General features: G+C 34.8%; 1 protein-coding gene across 1 annotated transcript in view; it reads left to right on the plus strand.

Annotated features, from left to right (window-relative positions):
• Positions 1 to 20578, plus strand: part of FBN2 (fibrillin 2) — a 254931-nt gene that overhangs the window by 75094 nt on the left and 159259 nt on the right. Inside the window, exon 7 of the mRNA XM_004737427.3 lies at positions 10673 to 10798. Within this exon, the coding sequence (XP_004737484.1) occupies positions 10673 to 10798 (126 nt within the window). The remainder of the gene's footprint in view (positions 1 to 10672; positions 10799 to 20578) is intronic.

A 20578-nucleotide genomic window follows, 5' to 3' on the forward strand; every position in this document is an offset into this window, starting at 1 on the left:
CTTGGTCTTAACGATTCATGGCTCCTTGTGTGCTGCGAGCCATTTCTGTTCTACCTCTTTTGCCCAAGACTAACTCACATTTAGTTCTGTCCTCTTCGTTTTATTAATATCTGAAGTTCACTAATACAGGCCATAAAATTTAATCTGTCATAACACAAGTGAATTAAAGGTTTAAAAAGCAGTGTTAACTCCTTTGTGAATAATATATACAAACTTTATGTCACAGACTGCCATATGCATTTCTTGTATTATTTTCTTGTAGTTTCTTATCCTCTTTTAATCTGTATAATCTTCATGAATCTCCTCTAATTGAAAGGATATTTTATTTAATATTAAGTCTTGACTTTGAGTCTTTCAGATTTTTCAAACACATAGGGTCATTTAAAATTTTTAAAAATATATTAAAATTTGCAGTTACTAATTTGTTATTTGAGTTTTAGGAATTAGTCTTTTAAACTATCCCAACCATTCCTCAAACTGAAAAGATGGCAGATGAAATTTGCTCATTACATTGCATCTTTCTCTTTATCTTAGACAATAGTAGTGGACTGATGCTGAGCCTCTGTTCTAGTTCATGCAACTTGAAAAGCACAAAAATCAGACTTACACGGCAGAGTCAGAACCTAGCTAGGACACAGGACCAGGACAGAAGTAAAGAAAGTAAAGATGTAAAGAAACAGGAAGTACAGACCCTAAATCAGTCCCTGCCAAACCAATGCTGCTGTGTGTTCTTTTCAAATGATTACAGTATTCAGCAATATCTAATTCATTTACTCAGGTTGTGCATGAATAATGTAGAGAAATTTGAACCTTCCCTGAACCCACGCAGGCATGGGTTGTTCCTCAATCGTAGGTTAGAAGGAAGATGCCCTCAGTAGAAAGTTAGTCCTACACCTTCTGTATAGCCCAAAATGGAAAGGAGATTTGGTTCATTTGATTAGTGTAAATTATTAAAGACACATTTATCTGCACTGTCTACATTGATCTAGTTAACTGGATCATTATAAAGTTTAAATTCCATTCATACTGTGAGAAAACAAGCCATTCCTATACAATCCAGAAAATTCACTTAAAACTTAATTAATTATAGAAACTCTCTCTTTTTTTTAATAATGTTTGGGTGGTATATGTGTATATTGTGTATTATATCTTAATGAAGACGATATTACTTGAAAGACACATTATACACAGTGAAACTTCAATGAGGTAAGCACAGGGCTATTCCTATATACTGCTGCACTTAACTTTACAAACAGACATCTTAATAAAAGAAGATGTGATTTGAGCAATAGTCCATACACAATGTAGTTTCGGTGAGATAAGTAGTATAGCTCTTCCCATATGCTTCTGCACATGTTTACAAATACTTATTATATCTTAATGACAGATAATGTTATTTGAAAGACAAAATATAGGCGTGCCTGAGGGGCTCAGTCAGTTAAGCAGCTGCCTTCAGCTTAGGTCATGATCCCAGGTTGCTGGGATCAAGCCCCATTTCAGGCTCTCTGCTCAGTGGGAAGTCTGCTTCTCCCTCTGCTGCTCCCCCTGCTTGTGCACTCACATTCTCTCTCTCTCTTTCTCTGACAAATAAAATCTTTAAAAATAGAAAAAGAAATTATTCATAGTGTAGTTTCATTTAGTTAAGAACAAGCCCTTTCCCATACATTTCTTTTTTTTTAAGCTTTTATTTGAATTCACATTATCATCCAGTGTAATATTAGTTTAAAGTATGATTCAATACTTCCACATGGTACCTAGTACTCATCACAACTCTTTTTATTTTTTATCACAACTCTTATATAAAGATAGAATATTCTTCTAACTAAAGAAAACAACAATAAAGAATAGAAAACAAGATCTTCTAAAATAAAATTCTGCTCCCCCCAGTTGAAAGCAGTGATGAACACTTGGAACTGTTGGGAAGTTGTTGGGACAGGGAGAGTCTTCTGAGTATTCACTCCAAGTATCAGGATTCTGAAAGGCTCCTCCGAGGCTGTGGATGTCCTTTTGGAAAGGCAGAGAATGGCCCTGAGTGAGAGAGGTCTACTGCAGATCCTCAGCGGAAGTTGAAACCACGGGCGAGCATCTTCGAGAGTGTGTATCTGAAAGAGCAGAGTAGAGGGACCCACCCCTACCTGAAAAAGTGGTAGAGAGTTTGGTGAGCAGGTACCAGCAAATACTTGGGATAGAAATTTCTTTCAAACCAACTTGTTTCTTCCTGGGCTCTCCCCACTTTTGCTTCAGCAGGAGATGGCCCCATTTAAAGATGAGTAATAAAGGAAAAAGGTCTACATGTCACAACTGGAACAAAGAGAAAAATATTTGGAAGAGGCAAGTGAACATGCTTCAAGGAAGAATTACCCAAATGAACACAAGATTTATACACTTCTTCCTTAGCTTCAGGAAAAGAAGAGCAGTATGGTCTTGCTTTAAAAATGTGCTCAATGTATGGGTCGCCTGGGTGGCTCAGTGGGTTAAAGCCTCTGCCTTCGGCTCAGGTCATGATCCCAGAGTCCTGGGATCAAGCCCCACATCGGGCTCTCTGCTTAGCAGGGAGCCTGCTTCCTCCTCTCTCTCTGCCTGCCTCTCTGCCTACTTGTGATCAGTGTCTGTTGAATAAATAAATAAAATCTTTAAAAAATGTGCTCAATGTAGAGTTAAAAGAATTTAGTTAAAACAATCAGAGATAAAAAGTGGGGTGGTAGTACTCAGAAACTGCAGAAGGATTTGAGACGTTACCTAAAGCAAATGATACATATACATATACATACATACATAAAACTGAAAAAATATCAATGACAAAAGATCACAAATCATAATGTCAGAGAACAGTAATTAGACAATGATTATAAAAAAAAATCTGATACACAGTGAAATCAGACTAAACAAAGCTGTGGAAAGGAACTGAAGAAGAGTCTTAGAGGAAAAAAATGGAAGGATTTTCTAAAATGGATAAAAGCATCAGCCTGCAGATTGAGAGGCACAAGACTTCAATAAGAATAGGGGATAAATGGAATCCCATGGGCAAAATAAAACAGAATATACAAGGACTTCTTTTTTTAAAGGAAGTGCCACTGAGTCTGAGACTTCTCTAGAACAACTCATATAGACTGGAAAAGAGTGTGGCAGTGTTTGCAGACTCTGGAGGTCATGACCTCTGCTTGATTTGACATATTTTTAAATGAAATTATTTTGGTTGCTCTGTAGAATGTCAGTTATAGGGGGATCCAGAGTAGAAGCAAGGACTCCACTTAGAAGGTTTCTTTAGTAGTCAGGTGACATATGATGGAGGGTGAGACCAGAATAAGGGCAGAGGGAAGATATGAGGCATATTCAGGGAAGGAGCGCTTGTTACTGATTGAACGAAGTCAGACAAGTAAAAGGGAGATGGTGAATTTATCTCCTGTGAGGTGAGGAAAACTGAGACAGAGAAGCATGCTCTGTTCTTTTTATTCTAAGCACAGAGTTCTACAGGTAGTAACTTACTAATACTTGCTTGTTGAATTGAGCACTTAGCTTTTGAATTTTGTGAATGCATGAATAGGTATTCTGGCTGAATGAAACCATGTTGAATAGTTGCCAAAATACCCCATACTTCTCAGATTACAGGTGGAGACAGACCAGTTCTTCAGTTGCTATTCGTAATGGCTGACATTAGTTTTCATAGAAATGCAAATAATTTGTGAATATCTGTGGCGTATAGGAATGAGAACTTACATATTAAAAATGGATCTAATTTGGTTCAGCAAAGTTTAAAAAAATGTGCTATTAAATGTATAGTAATAGGAATCAGTCCTTAGTTCCCTTAGATATAAATTAAATGAACTGTCTTTGTATGCCTATCGCACTGCATGTATTTTTCCAAATTTTGATGTGAACGAAAAATAATATGCTAACTTACATAATCAGCTTAATCTTTTAGGGCAAGTTTATTCAAAGAAGTTGGAGAATAGTGAACTACATAAACTACAAGTACCATTACCTTGTTACATTACTTATAACCTTAATAGACACAAACTGAAGGGATTGTGTAATGTTTAAGTTTCAAACAATTTATCTGAATTCTAAACCTGAAACTAATTACACTGTTTGTTAACTAATTGGAATTTAAACAAATATTTGAGGGAAAAAAGAAAGATTTAGCCTTATTCTTAAAATCTTTATATGTGATTTGAAGTTTTTCAGCATTTAGAGAAATAGTTTGTGCTTGAAATGAAGGAATGAACAGAAACACATCCTTATGACCAGGACAGTGGAAAAAACTCTTCAGACATTAGTAATTGCTTATGCTAGTAGCACTTTGAAAATGAAAAAAATCTTGCATAGTTTGAAGGTCTGAGGCTTGCTTTTTTTGTTTGTATAGAGAGCACTTGTGTATGTTTTTAGGTTCAAGTTGATTATTTCTACAAGATTTCTATAAAATTTTTCTTTTTTCTTTAAATAATTAACTCGATCTACCTAAAAGAAATTAATTCTGTATGGCTGTGTAGTCTAGGATACTTCAAAAATAAAGGTTTTATTTTTCCTTCTAGGAAAATACTTTTTAGGCAATTACAAAATAAGCCCCATAAAGTCGGTTTGCTTTTTCCTTTGAAAAATTACTGAATCTACTAACTATGTAGTCAAAGATTTTATGAATAGTATTAAGGGATTTATAAGATTGGCCTCATTTTCCAGCTTATATCATGATATTCTTTCTCTGATTTATCTGCCAGGAAAAGAAGTTTCTAGGGATGTTTTATACCACACTGTAATGAGGGTGGAAATGTAGTACATTTTAAAATATAATGCAGTTTGAAATGTTAAATAAACAGTCCAGTATATAAATTTCTTGTAACATATTTCGTTCTAGCTGGTTCTTGTTTAGATCAGATACCCTTTAATAAGACAATGAAATCTACTTTAATTTCTGTATAAAATATTTTGGGCTATTGCAATTTCTTATAGATAGGTAAAGTGAGGCAGAAATACTGAAGATGCCAAGCTTTTTTGCAGGCTTAAATTCTCTAATTTACGTACTCTAAGATGCAGCAAACTTGTGGACTTATCAAAAAATAATGGGGTAAATCAATATATACTGACTTAGAGATATATCCACAAAATAATTTTAATGAAAAAAAGGCAAGATGCAGAACAGCACGGACTGTGATCTTATTCTTGTTACATAAACAGGCTGATGTTGTGAATGTGTTTGTGAGTATAAGTGGCAAAGAACAGACTACTAAGTTACATCAGTGATAACTTTAACTTTCTCTTTTTCTGTATCTTGAAGGTTATTACAATGAGCTTATAGTATTTTGTAATTAAAGATAGTAAGTATGTTATCCTGTCAATTTTAATAGATAACAAATTTACATAAGATTATGTTTTCATGTACCATGTTTCTCATACCACTATACTGAATTACAGAGTATTACCTTTTACAGAGGGAAATTAAGGAGAATATAAATGGGTATAAAATGATGGGTTCAAAAACTCTAAATCGAAAGTATTCTAGTTGGTTAGATATATTTTGTTTGTTTTTAAAGATTTTACTTATTTATGTGAGAGAGAGAGAGAGAGTGAGACAGAGAGCGCATAAGCAGGGGAAGGAGCAGAGGAAGAGGACGAAGCCGACTTCCCACTGAACAGCAGCACATTGTGGGGCTTGATCCCAGGACCTTGGGATCACCATCTGAGCCAAAGGCACACGCTTAACCGACTGAGCCACCCAAGTGTCCCAATATATGTTTTTTTTGTACAGGCTTTTTGTCAAGTTGGGAAAGTTCCTTATATTCCTGGTTTATTGAGATTTTTAAAATCATGGCCAAGTGTTGAATTTTGTCATTTCCCTTTTTCACGTTATAATATGGTCATGTGCTTTCTCTTTCTTGGTCAACATGTTAATATAATACATTATACTGATTGAATGTTGAAGCAGCCTTTAATTCCTGGGATTAACTTCACTTGGTCATGATGTATTAATTTTTTTATGTATTGCTGAAGTTGCCTTGCAAAAAATTTTTGTGTGTCTATTCCAAAAATATATTATTGTGTTTTTTGGTTTTTGTTTTTTTTCTTGAAATATATTTGTCTAGCTTTAGGGTCAGGGTAATGCTAACCAAATAAAATTGGTAGACTAGTGTCCCCTGTTGTCTTTTTCCACAAGAATTTTTGTTCATGGATGCCTGGGTGGCTGAGGCAGTTAAGTTTCTGCCTTAGGTTCAGGTCATGATCTCAGGCTAGTGGGATCAAGCCCCATGTCAGGCTTTCTGCTCAGTGGGGGACTGGCTTCTCCCTCTCAGTCTCCACGTGCCTGCCACTCCTCCTACTTGGGCACTCTCTCTCTGTGTCAAGTAAATAAATGAAATCTTTTTTTTTTAAATAATTTTATTTATCTTACAACTTACTTCTTTTAAGTATTTGAAAGGATTTAGCAGTAAAGCCACCTAGACCTAAAGTTTTCTTCGTGCAAAGATATTCAAGTATGAATTAAATTAACTTTAACAGATGTAGGTCTGTTCAGATGATCTGTTCTTGAGTTATCTAAATCATTGAATTTAGTGCCATAAAGTTGTTCATATTATTTCCTTTGATCCTTCTAATCTCTGTGGAATTTGTATTGCTGTGTCCACTTTTATTCCTTACTATTCATCATTCATTTCTTCTCTCCTTTTTCTTTATCAGTCTTAACAGATCTAGTTTTACTTGTATTTCTAGAGAGCCAGGTTTTGTAGTGATTGATGATCTCTGTTTGACAGTTGTTCTATTTTATTATTATTGTTGTTATTATTTTCTTGTTTCTGTCTACTTTAGGTTTAATATGCTCTTCTTAAAATTTCTTTATTTAACAACTTAGGTAACCAATTTTAGATGTTCTTTTTGTAAAATAAGCATTTTAATGTTACATATTTATCTCTAAGCACCACTCTAGCTGGGTCCTACCAATCTTGATATGTTCTGTTCTCATTTTTCATGTGATTTTTTTCTTTGAACCATGGATTATTTCAGAGTATATTATTTAAATTCCAAATATTGGAGGATATTCCAGGTGTTTATTATTCACTTCTAGTTTAGCTCTGTTGTGTTTAGAGAACACACTATGTATGATTTGTAATTTTTTTATGTTTAATAAGCCTTTTTTATGGCCTCAGAATATAGTCTGTCATGGTAAAATACCCCATTTGCTCTTGAAAATGGCGTGTATCCTGCTAAAGTTGCGTGGGTCTATACATGTCAACTAGGATAAGATGGTTGAAAGTATAATTTAAGTCTTATGTATCCTTGCTGATTTTCAGTCTAATTGATCTGTCAGTTACTAAGGAATATGGAAATGTCCAACTATAATTGTAGATTTGTCTCTTTCTTTTCTTAGTTCTGTCACTTTTTGTTCTGGGTGCTTAATATTTTAAAAATCAGCATATACACATTGTACATTATTGTGTCCTCTTAATGAATCAACCCCTTTGTCATTATGAAATATCCATCTATATCCCTGGTAATGGTTCTTGTTCTGATGACTACCTTGTATAATATTAACTTAGCCACTTCAGCTTTCTGTTGATTTAAGTACATGATACATCTTTTTTTATTATTAATTATTTTTATTAAAATATAGTATTTGCCCCAGGGGTACAGGTTTGTGAATGAATCATCAGGCTTACACACTTCAGAGCACTCACCATATCACATACGCTCCCCAATGTCCATAACCCAACCACCCTCTCCACACACCCTCTTCCCCAGCAACCCTCAGTTTATTTTGTAAGATTAAGAGTCTCTTATGGTTTATCTCCCTTCCAATCCCATCTTAAGTACATGATACATCTTTTCATCTTTTTCTTTTTGAGCTATCTCTGTCAAAGTGAGTATCTTTTAAGCTATATACAATTACATCTTTAAAAAAAAATCAGTTGTGGGGGCAGCTGGTTGGCTCAGTTGGTTAAACGACTGCCTTTGGCTCCAGTCATGATTCCAGGGTCCTGGGATCAAGCCCCACATCAAGCTCCCTGCTCAGCAGGGGTCCTGCTTCTTCCTCTCCTGCTGCTGCTTCCCCTGCCTGTGCTTTCCTGCTCTCTCTCTGTCGAACAAAAAACAAAATCTTTAAAAATAAATAAATAGAAATCATGGCAATCTCAGGCTCTTTAATGGAATTATTAATACTGTTTATAGTTCCTATGATTATCAGTATTATTGATTTTTAAATCTGTATCTTAGCATTTTTTGTCTTTTTGTCCCATCTATTCTTTATTCCTCTTTGCCTCCCTCTATTAGAGGGAGTATATTTTAGTATTTCATTTTATCTCCCATAATTGGATCACTGGCTCCACCTCTTTAACATTATAAAATCTTAGCATTATGTTAAATGACAAAATTTAGTGATCATATTTACATATATAACTTAATATAGTCTGTATTCAAATAATATTATGCCACTCACTTACAATGTTATAATGTAATAATTTTACAATAGTATTCTTCTGTCCCCCTTTAATCCTTTAGCTATTGTGGTTATCCTATTTACTTCTTTGCATTTTATAATCTTCAAAATATATTACTATTATTTTGCTATTGCTCTTTTCAACAGCCAGTTATCTTCAAGTTTATTTGAAAATAGGTCTTTTAAGTTTATCAGCATGTTTACTGTTTTCAGTGCTTTTTGGTTTTTGTATAGACCATAATTTGCATCTCATAATTTCATCTTACTAAAAGAAGAACAACTTTTTTTTTTTTTTTTTTTTTTTTTTTTTTTTTTTAAGTAGGCTGGAGCCCCGCATAGGGCTTGAAGTCACGAACCTGAGATCAACACCTGAGCTGAGATCACTAGTTGGCTTATCCCATTATGCCACCCAAGTGCCCCTCCTGCTAAATAACTTCTTTTAACATTTCTTGTAGACCCTTAATTTTTATTTGTGTGAAAATATTTATTACTGTTGCTTGGATTTCATTTGTCAATATTAAGATTTTTGGTTCCTAAATGGATAAAACTAATAGCTTAAGGATATGGAAGATAATTACCATGTTTAAGGTTTTTAATTTAGAAAAAGGGTATGACACTACTAATTCAAAGCATACATGTACCCCAGTGTTTATAGCAGCATTATCAACAATAGCTAAATTGTGGAAAGAACCTAGATGTCCACTGATTGATGAATGGATAAAGAAGAAGTGGGGTGTGTGTGTGTGTGTGTGTGTGTGTGTGTGTGTGATGGAATATTACTCAGCCATCAAAAAGAATAAAATATTGCCATTTGCAATGATGTAGATGGAGCTAGAGAATATTATGCTAAGCAAGTTGAATTCTATATCACTCATATGTGGAACTTAAGAACTAAAACAAATGAATAAAGGAAAAGAAAAAACAGATGAAGAAACAGACTCTTACCTCTAGAGAACAAATTGATGGTTACTGGAGGGGGGAGTTGGGTTGGGAGATGGGTGAAATGGGGGAGGGGGATTAAGGAGTCTACTTGTGATGAGCACCAGGTGATGTGCATAAGTGTTGAATTACTGAATTCTATATCTGAAACTAAACTGTCTGAACTAAATGGAATTTAAATAAAAACTTGGAAGAAAAAAAATACAACAAATTCAAGATAATACTGCTTAAGGGATACGGACAACTTTCAGATGGAGAAATTTAAAAGCTAACACACGTGGTGGTTAGTAATTAAAGAAATGAAAACTAGAATTAATATCCCTTTACAATTATTAGACCAAAGAAAATTAGGATCTTGCATATTTATGTCATGTGTTAGCAGTGGAAAAAAAGCCACAAGAATCCTCATGGATAATACAGGTTTGTGAACTACTTGTAGGTATATAGATTGCTAGTGGGATGAAGGCATTTTGACTCTTGGGCATTGTTTATTCCTATTGAATGAATATATATATACATATATATGTATATATATATATATATATACAATTATATTTTATATATATTTTATATATATATATATACACACACACATTCATATACATATTCTGTGATTTAGTAATTCTGTTCTGGGTCTAGAGCAAAGGGATGCAAAGTCTGAGTTTTCATAGTCCATAGTTACTCAACTACATAAAGAGACATGGTAGAGGGGCTCCAGGGTGGCTCAGTGGGTTAAGCCTTTGCCTTTGGTTCAGGTCACGATCTCAGGGTCCTTGGATTGAGCCTCACATCGGGCCTTCTGCTTAGCAGGAAGCCTGTTTCCCCCTCTCTCTCTGCCTGCCTCTCTGCCTACTTGTGATCTCTCTCTTTTTGTCAAATAAATGAATAAAATCTTTAAAAAAAAAAAGAGAGAGAGAGAGACATGGTAGAGACTTTTACTGTATCATACCCTGTGGTGTGGAGAAGTTGGTGGGGAGAAGATGGAGGTAGACTGAGTACCCATTACCAGGAGAGTGAACACATCCAGAAGTGTTCTGTAACAAATCAAAGCAAGAGATTGGTTGTTCACATAATAATAGGGATGGATTTTTTTAATAAAAAATAAAGTTCCAAGAGAAAATAACAAAAATGAAATGAGATCTGTAATACATGATTTATATGAATTAAAATATATGTATACAAAGTGGTCCCCAATTCCCCTTACACCATGCTCTTTAGAACAACTGATCTTTTTCTATATATTATGTTAAAGAAATCGGTGTAGCTATTCTGGAAGTTAGTGATATCTTTGTTGACAGTGCTTTCTTCTTGCAGACGTTGATGAATGCCAGGCGATTCCTGGGATATGCCAGGGAGGAAACTGTATCAATACGGTGGGCTCTTTTGAATGCAAATGCCCAGCAGGTCACAAGCAGAGTGAAACCACTCAGAAGTGTGAAGGTGAGTGTCTATACTTGGAGGGTCATGACTCTGAATCCTAGAAAGTCATAACTTCATTTAGAATTTGAAGAATTTAATCATAATTTAATGTGAGAATGAAGAGATATATGTTAGAGTGGTTTTATATCAGTTTGTGGGTTTTTTGGGTTTTGGGGTTATATCAGTTTATGAGTTATAAATTATATCAGTTTATGGGTTATATATGGGCTATATCAGTTTAATGGGTTTGAGGGGTTTGAGCTGGAAAGAGACAATGAACATTTTACAAAGGGTTTGTTATCTCACTTTCTTTGTTGTAGTGGGAATGGAAGTAATCCAGCCCTTTATATTTTTCCTTAATAATGTGATTCTCTAGTTCACTTACAAAGTTATACCAAAGATTAAAATTCTGAGTGAAGTACAGTGTCCAGTGTAAAATGATGCACTGGAAGTTGGCACTCTGTTGTATATTATTAAATAAGTGTTTTGAATTTTGTATTGAATATTGTTTCTTGGCTGCCTGCCAAATTAAAAAACCAGTATAACTGACTCAGGGAGAATTGGGAAATTACCACAGCAGATATTCTGCAAAAGAATAGCTTAATCAAACAAAAATATGAAAAACTTAATAATCTTCTGGAATGTGATTATGATACTGAATGTGAATTAAATATAATTTTGAAGTGTGCACTCCATAAACATTCTTCATACAGAATAAAATCACTTGTTATAATTATGTGTGACCCAAAGCTTTATCATTGTCACAAAGTTCAAGAAGCTACTAAAGGTGTCTGGCTTTCCTGACATGGATACTTAGAGTAGTGTTGATACTATTAACAGTATTGAAATATCTAAATATGATTATCTTTAGAATGATTACTTAAATCAGTTTATTCCAATTAAGATAATTTTCTTAAGACAAATACTATACCTGTTTTCATTATTTTGTGATGCAAGCATTCATATCTACTCAAAGTTTAGAAAAAAATTATTTCAGAAGTTTGTTTTTGGCACTCTGGCTTACCTGAGGTGGAAAAATGTGAATCTGAACTTACATGGGAAATTCAGTAAATCTGAACTTCATTTCATATGCCTGTTATGATTTTATCTGGGAACATTTTCTGAGTTAAGTAAACTAAAAGTAGCAGATATATTTTATAATTGCTTCCTGTGAAGAAATCATCACAAGTTTATTTAGACCCATTTACCCTCAGTAACTAAAATTGTCTTTTAGTGTACATAATTAAGTCTTCTCTTCTTTCCTTTCCAAAAGCCAGTACTTAGGGGTTATTTTTTGTTGCTTGGTTATAAAAAGTTTTATCCCTCTCTGTAGAAAAAAAAACAGTGTGAAAAGGTAAAAATCTAAAGTTTAAATTATAGGAAACAAACAGGAATATGAACTATTTTATTGGACAGGAGGTAGAGACATGTACATGGTATGGCTCCCACACCAGAAATTATAATTCCATGAACCTATAGAACATGTATCATTTTATATTTTCTATTTGGCTTACTGCCTTTCTAATCTACTCTAAAGTAATCTCTGTAATTATATGCAATTCATGTTTTTCGATGTGGAAATGTCTGGGCTATGCTGCTGTATCTCTGCTACTTATATTTCCCCCCCTGGTTTGTTTGGGGGTTGATTGTATATGGCTCAACCTTTAGTCATTATGCTTCACTTTTTACTTCTGAAATACTATCCAGACTAGATCCAAGGTTGGTAGACTTAGGAACAAAGACAGTGTTTGATTGTAGGTGAGAAGGCAGAGCCACTGACTGATGAAAGTGGTTGTGACATTTCCATTAATCATCAAACAATGTATTTCTTCTTAGTTGAAAATAGAATGAGCCTTTTCCACATCACATTTCATCAAAACAACATATAGAGCCAAGGCAGAGTTTGGAGAGAGACAGTGCAACTCTTTCTTCACGCTTGTCTGTGTTCTTGAGGAAAGGGGGCTGTTGATGTAATGTAGGCACCACCCAGAGCCTGAATCCAGTCCTCTCCTTCCTTGCTTCCTGTCCAAGCTGCCAAATCCACTTAGCCATTGCCCAGAAAGAATTATGTGATTTAATATTTGGGATTGGTGGAGAATAGCAGAATTGGATGAAGTAGTGATTAGAATGTGAAAGCTAAAGGTTTTATGAAGCCTTTACTTTGTGTCAGTCGTATTTATTTGGATATGTCTTTAAAGTAACTATTATCAATTTTCCTTAAGTAATAGTGTTCTTTTATATAAAAGATCAAGTGGTATTTCCTTACATAAAATTATTTAATGTAATTGGTTGCACAATGTGTGTGGAAAGACTATAAACTACTGCTACACTCAGTGACAGCTTTGAATTATAGTCAGTTTATGTATGGTTTATACAGTGTCAGTGTAAAAATGTTGACATAAATTTAAAGTTAGTATTTGCCCTAAATAAAAATGTAACCATAGCAATTACTTTTGATCAATTGTCAAAGGTAAGATATTTTAGTTTTCTTTGTAGTTTACAATGTGAACATAAAATATAGTAGTACTGGAAGATTTACATGAGAATGATGTCCTTTCTGTTCCTCTTATGACACATATTGGATTTCTGTTCATATAGCAATGAAATTTTCTAAAATATTTTTCAGTCTAAGTTTCTGGGTCTGTTCAGAAATAAGAAAGCTAACCAGTGTTTTGAATCTGAGTCATTTGGGGAAATGGTGGCAGCATTAGTGGCAAAGTGAGGTTATTTGTCTCACTTTAAAAAATTGCATTACTCTTTTTTTGGCTATCTGTTGGTTGACTCTCTCATTCCCAACACTTGGGTAAGATCTTGAGGGCAAAAACTCTGTTGTGTTTATTGCCATATCCCCAAGCCTGGAACTGTTCCTGCTATATCTGTTGCAAGCTCCTAAAAATGTATGTTGAGTAATTAGGAGTATGGTGGATAATAATTTAATTTCCTTGACTTGGGTTGAACATCCAAAAAGAAGCTAAAATGTGGGGCCATAAGTTAAATTGTTATTTGGAAAGAGGCCATTGTCCCATATTATGGGAATTTTTCCTTTATCTGATTTTTTTTCTTTTCTTAATAATCTTATTTTGCTCTGGTTACCATTAAGAGACAAAGAATATAAATAGTAAGTGCAGTTGGGCATTTTTAGATCTTTGTGTCATTACTCCTCTTTGCTCATCTGCAAGTAATACTTTTGAGGTCAGGGACCTTCCCTCTCTATTAAAAAGGAAGAACTGTCTTTCGCTTGTTCATTGCGATATCTTCGTAGCTAAAATCTTAATCATGACAGGCTTGTTCTGCTGAAAATTTAAGTTTGGACATAAATAGTTTATAATAAAATGAGAATAAATGGTGGGGTCGCACTCATCTCTTAAGTTAATGTCTGAAACACATTACGAAGTGTCTATATTGAGACTTCTTTTGTTTTATATCATTGGTGGGTGGATTTTCCTAGGTAAGAATCTGAGCCCAGACAATAAAGGAATACTGTGTGTGTGTGTGTGTGTGTGTGTGTGTGTGTGTGTGTCTATCTAATGGAGAATCAATTATTTTCCCTTTTCACTCATTTACGGTCTCAGATTCATTTAAGCCTCTCAGGCCTACTGAAGTCAAGTCTTATTTCTACTGGGCCAGTCTGGCTCCAAAATCTTTTCCTCATTCTGTTGTACAGTAGGAAAAATGATTCTTTGAGGGAGTAAACTCTTTCTTCACATCTAAAGAGAAGTTTTCTTCAGTTACTATATTCAAAGATTTATTCATCCAAATATCCATTTAATGTAAATGAGGAAAGAAAGTAGCACACATCAATATAATCTAAAATTGTATATTAGATGGCTGTCTAGAATTTTTTATTTTTATGACAAAATACTATTTTGAATTTCAGTCCACTTGGAGAAAGCACAAGTAGGTGCCAGATGTCCTTGCATGATCTCCTTCTTTCAGACTATACCTTCTTTAATATTCTTTGAGGTAGTTTTTCTTTCCTGGCTTAAATGGAAGGCAGGAAAATAGCATCATTATATTGGAAAGTTTCCCTTCAATGGTTCTTTATAAGTAAAATAGTTATTTTCAATTTATTCTGAAGAGTCTTTAGCTTTGTTCCATTACCACAGCATTTCGTTGTTTCAGATTTGTGACAACAAATATATTTATTTATGCTCATGAAACTCATGAAACTTGCTGGCACAGTATCTTTGGTTGCTGTTCCAACTCTGCTTTGATAAACCATGGAAAATAAACTTCTGTCCCAAACTGAAAAAATGCTTTCTTTTACTCATATTACCAAAAGTATTAACTTTAAAATAAATAATAAATAAACTCATTGACTATTGTCCAAAAGGAAAAACTACATATTAAAATTGATACTTAAGTAGGGAGACTGTAAATGTTGGAAACACATAAAACTTTTTTGGTCATCGATTTAGAAACCACAGAAGTATCATTTTTTAAATCCTTTTAAAAAGAAATTTACAACATTGTAATTAAAAAATAGATTCCTTCTCCCTTAAATAAGAAATCCCAGTCTGCTAACCTCAAACCTACTTTCTGTCCCATAACAAATAAGTTATTCCTCTATCACAGCACTTTTTACATTGTATTTTACTTATTTTTCCTGTCTGACTGCTGACAGAGTATAGATCACACCAAAGTATGTTAATAAAAACTAATATGTATGGAGCACTTAATATGTTATAGACAACATTTAAACCACCATGAATGGTGATTCTTATTAAATCATCACACAGTGGTGTGAGGTTGATTGGTATCATTAACTCACTGTGCAGATGAGGAAACTGAGACACAGATAAGCTAAATAACTTTGTCAAAGTTAGGTGGGTTAGAAACTGCAGAACCAGGATTCTACCCTGCTAGGTTTTCTTGAGCTCTCACTCAGCCAGAGCCTCTGAGTGAACACAGGAGGGTGACCTGACAGCACATACCCCAGCCCACAGATTGCATCTCCGGGGGGGAAGCTCATGGAGTCAGCAGCAGCACCAGAGTTGTGGCTCTCTCTTTGATTGTTACATTATGTGCCAGTGCCCTGCAATCCAGCAAGGGCAAAATTAGACTCAGTTGACTTGATCTTGGCACTGGCTTTCCAGTTTGGGTGGTCGGAAATAGCATCGTCTCTCTCCTCCAGTATGATCAAGGCTAAAAAAATAAGGAACCGTGAACTGCAGGCCTGTGTCTTCACTTCATTCTTCATGAATTCTTCCCTTTGTGTCATCAGGGTTCAAGGGTCTGAGCCTTGAGATTGCAGATGCATGACCTACTGTTCACTGGCTCCAGCCCAGCTCCACCAGGATTGACCTCTACCCTCTACCAGGATTGACCAGTTTAAGCACTCAGTTATCACTGGTTTCCATGGAGCCTTGGGAAGATTAGCTAGCCTACAGGCACTAATTCTTGAAAAACTTAACTTTTCTCTGTAACATATGCTTTACTACGTTTCATGAGTGATATATTAGATACTTAGTTAGTGGATTTTTGCTATATTCTCTGTTCATTAAAATGAAAATTGGCTCTGTATCACTATGCTAAAATAACCTATTCACCATGACTTCAGATCTGAAGATTCATCTCAAATGAACCAAAATATAAGTATGAACAAAAGAAACAGTGGGGTTAAAAACAATCATGAGAATTTTTATATTGTCTTTGATCTGAAAAAGAATTATTTTGTATGTTACCCTACCTAAAGCTATGGAGGTATATAGATCAGTAATTTCAGCTACATAAAATATAAATTCCATGGCAGTTAAAACAAACAAACAAACAAAAACAAAAACAAAAAACCTGCTATAAGCAAGAATAAAAAACAATAAACTGAAAAAAAATTGCAACTTTTTAGACAAAGACCAATTTCTCTAATACTTCAGTTCTACAGATGAGTAAGAAAATACCCAATAAAAATGTTCAAGGATATGACGTGACCATTGACAAGGGAAATACCAGTGACTGTTAAACACACTAAAGCATGTTTATGCTTTCTTAGAAGAAGAAAGTACACAATAACACTAGAGATGATAGCATTTCTATCTTTAAACTTTGAGACAATCAAAGTTGTAATGTAAAACTGTATTAATGAAGGTTTGGGAAAGAGATACTTTAATAAATTCCTGATAAAAGTATAAAATTGGTATAACCTCTGTAGAGAGCAATTTAAAATTATCTGTCAAAAATTACAAATATATGTAATATTTAACCCATAAATTTTAATTTGAAATATTTTTCCTATCTGTACTCAATCAAAAAATGATGATCTAAGATTATCCCTCCTGTCTTTTTGTAATAGGAAAATACAGTAAAATACACATGATACAAAACCTGTTATATTAAGAGTTGGAAACTATTCATCCTTAAAAAGATATTGCGAATATATTTTATATATTGATATAAAATATGATTAAGACATACTGTTACATGGCAAAAGCAAGTTGTAAAACATTTTCATTTACAAAGAGTGTATTTGTGTGTACATGTGTTTGTGTATGCATATGTATGCATAGAATGTCCATGGAAGGATATCAGAAAGTTTGCACCATTCGTATTTTGAGAGTGAAAATCTTCTGGGGGAGAAAAGGAAAAGAGACTTCTCATTGAGTGCTCTAGCATAAGTTTTTGACTTTTAACCATATAAATGTATTATTTGTTCAAAAAGTTAAAAACAGAGGAATGTGAAAAACAGGCGCATTTATTTGTTATCTTTCTTTGTAAGCTCTCAATGAATCCCTACAGCAGACCCTGGAAACAGTGCATACAACCTGTTAGACCCGAGTCCTGGGGCATTGCAACCTCTGTACCTGGAACACTCAGCATGTCCATGTTCCATGCTGCCATGCAGACAACATATGCATATCTAATGCTTATCCAGTGTGAAATAAAAATATGGGATTTGAGCAGAATTACACTTAATCTTACACTGTTACTTTAGGGCGCCTGGGTGGCTCAGTCAATTAAGCATCTGCCTTTTGCTCAGGTCATGATCCTGGGGTCCTGGGATCAAGTCCTGCATCTCTGTCTGCCTGCCGTTCCCTCTGCTTGTGCGTAGTCCCCCCCTGCCAAATAAATAAATAAATAAATAAATAAAATCTAAAAAACCCCACAACTATTACTTTAGTAAATCAGTAAATATTTAGGAACATTGAATGAAATAAATTTGACTTTGCTTTTTAGGAAAATAGTCCCATTGAGATATGATTGATAACTAGAAATACAGGTAAAGTAGTATGGGAGAGGTAGGTTAGAGATGATAATTACAGTGAAGTTAATTATAATTTGCTTTTGACTAAAATACAAGTATTATTTAGAAGGATGTATGTGGTAGTCATATTGTGAAGAAGGGAGATGTTGTCCTTAAGTCATCTTAAATAAAAATTTGGTAGAGTTCTGGTCATCAAATGCAAATGAGCTGCATGGCCCAGTGATAATTAGGTATCAAAACACGATCTTCTCCATTGCATTTGGATGGGTTAGGACTTTCAAAATAGAAAATGGACCCACTTGTCTCTACTCTGTGGTGTTTGCATTTGTATAGTTTGGAGATTCTTCTCTTTGTCTCTCAAAAACACACATGTTCACACAGACACACAGATTTCTGTGTGTGTGTATTGTCCCTTTCTTAGGTACACAAAATTACATTAGTCACAGTATTTGTTTCATGACATATTTTCACTATTATTTTATTCAAAGCCTGCTTTCATGTAGTGAGATATCTTCAATAATATAATATACAGTCATAAAACCACCAAAAAGAAAAGGTGGGACCAAGACAATTAGCCACATATACCCGTGGTGCTGTTCTACCTGCTCCTACTCCCACAATATAACCATCACTTTGAAGCCAGCATTCCCATTTTCTTTTCTTTTTAAAGTCTTTTATTATACCTGTAGATATTCCAATTATTATTATTACCATTATTTCAGTTTTTTGAGTGCTACAATAAAAGGCTTTAATACTTTATGGAACTTATTCTCTTAATATGATACTACAATTCATCTGTAGTGTTGTACATTGTTCTAATTCATTTTTGAGGTGAATAACCCATTCTAACCCATGATGTGGATATACCTTAGTGTGTTCATCCCCTTTCCCACGGGTGGGTGGTATTCTCTGGTTCTTCCTATTGTGACTATTGGCTGTCAGGTAGAGCCCAGTGTTTCCCCTCCTTTGCTCAGCATGGACGGAGCTGCACCATGGAGTCAGGGTCATTTTGATTTTTCAGAGAGATATGTATCCTCTTTTTTGATCCACTTATTTCCAAAAGGTGACTTATTTACATTTCTCTTATGACTGATGTGTGTGTAGGTAGGTAGCTTGGATCACAGCAGTGGTAGCATCCTGGAGCCTTGTCCTCTCTTGCTGTTGCTTGGTGACAAATGAGGAAACAAAGAACCTAATAGACTGCAATCAGAGTGACCTCCACCTCTTCCCAGGCCTGTGTGTTAGCCAGCCCACCCTCCCAGATTGGTTGAGTAGCATCTGTTGAGTGATCAGTGGTCTTATCCTGAGCCCTCTTGCTTGTGATCTTGGGCTCATTATACAGATGAAGCAATCATATAGGAGAAGTAGACACTGCAAATATTTTCTACATCTTTTTTTGTTTGATTTTGTTTTGCAAATATTATAATTTATTTATATCTCCCCCCCCAAAGCATGTGCTGAACATTACCAACTCATGAGCACAGTATTAACTTGGCTGAAGTTTTCTGTATTCAATCTTATCTTTAAGGCATTATCAATGAAAGGAAGGGAGCCTATAATAACTAAATACTTCCTTGAGAACAAGATTAATTCTGAGGAGTGCTAACAAACCCATCTTCCTCAGCTAACCTGATCCTAGTCCCCAGCCTTCCTCTTTTCAGCTCTGTATGCTTTCATCCCTAGGAACAAAATTAAGGATTTTTTTTTTAACACAGGGACAATAACTGAAACTTCTTCTTGATTATCTCCTTGTGGTATCTTGGTGCCTAAAACTAAATTGTCTTAACTCTTCTTTGTAAATCCTACTGCTCAACCAGGTTCTCATAATCTGATTTCCAGATACTTTGCACAATGCCATACACACACACACACACACACACACACACACACACCCATATATATATTTTTTTGAGAATCAAAGCTTCTCTCAACTTGTTATGCTTTCCTGTGTATGCTAAGCAAGTGACATCTAGCGAAGTTGGTGTTTCTCTTTTTCCCCTTAAAATAGACAATTACTTGTAGTCAGATGAATGGATAGTAAAAGTTCTTTGCACTAAGGTATCTACTTTCCAAGATGCTTCTACCTTTGGAGGTGGAACACTGAGTAGCTTAGAAATTTGGAGCATATATATGAAGAGTTAAAATCTAACATGGAAATCTGCAGCATTTGTGCTTTTATAAACCATTTGGGAAAGACATACTGACCAGGTGCCAGGTTTAGCAGTGAAGTTTCCAGGCTTGACTGTTAGAAAGCCCCTGTGTGTTTCAGATATGGAAAATAGAATGTCTAAAAAAGTTTGACCAGTAGGGAAGAGTGATAGGTGTCCAGAGAGGCAGCCAAGCAGCAGCCCAGAGCTGACATTTGAGGCAAAATTAGTACATATCACTTCCTAGTATATTTATCAGGAATTGCCAGCCTAAACCCTTTTAGTTTCTTCCCACAAATGATTTCCACTATTAAAACACTTACATTAAATAACTTGGACACTACCTTGACAGCCTTACTCAGCTAACAGCAGTGTTTCCTAGGGAGTTCTTGAAGTGACATCACTCCCTGAATTTTAACCTGAACACAATGATTTACATGGAAAGTGGCACACGGC

This window comes from Mustela putorius, unplaced genomic scaffold, assembly GCF_011764305.1.
Source record: "Mustela putorius furo isolate JIRA1106 unplaced genomic scaffold, ASM1176430v1.1 tig00000145_pilon_pilon_pilon, whole genome shotgun sequence".
NCBI classification, from domain to species: Eukaryota; Metazoa; Chordata; class Mammalia; order Carnivora; family Mustelidae; genus Mustela; species Mustela putorius.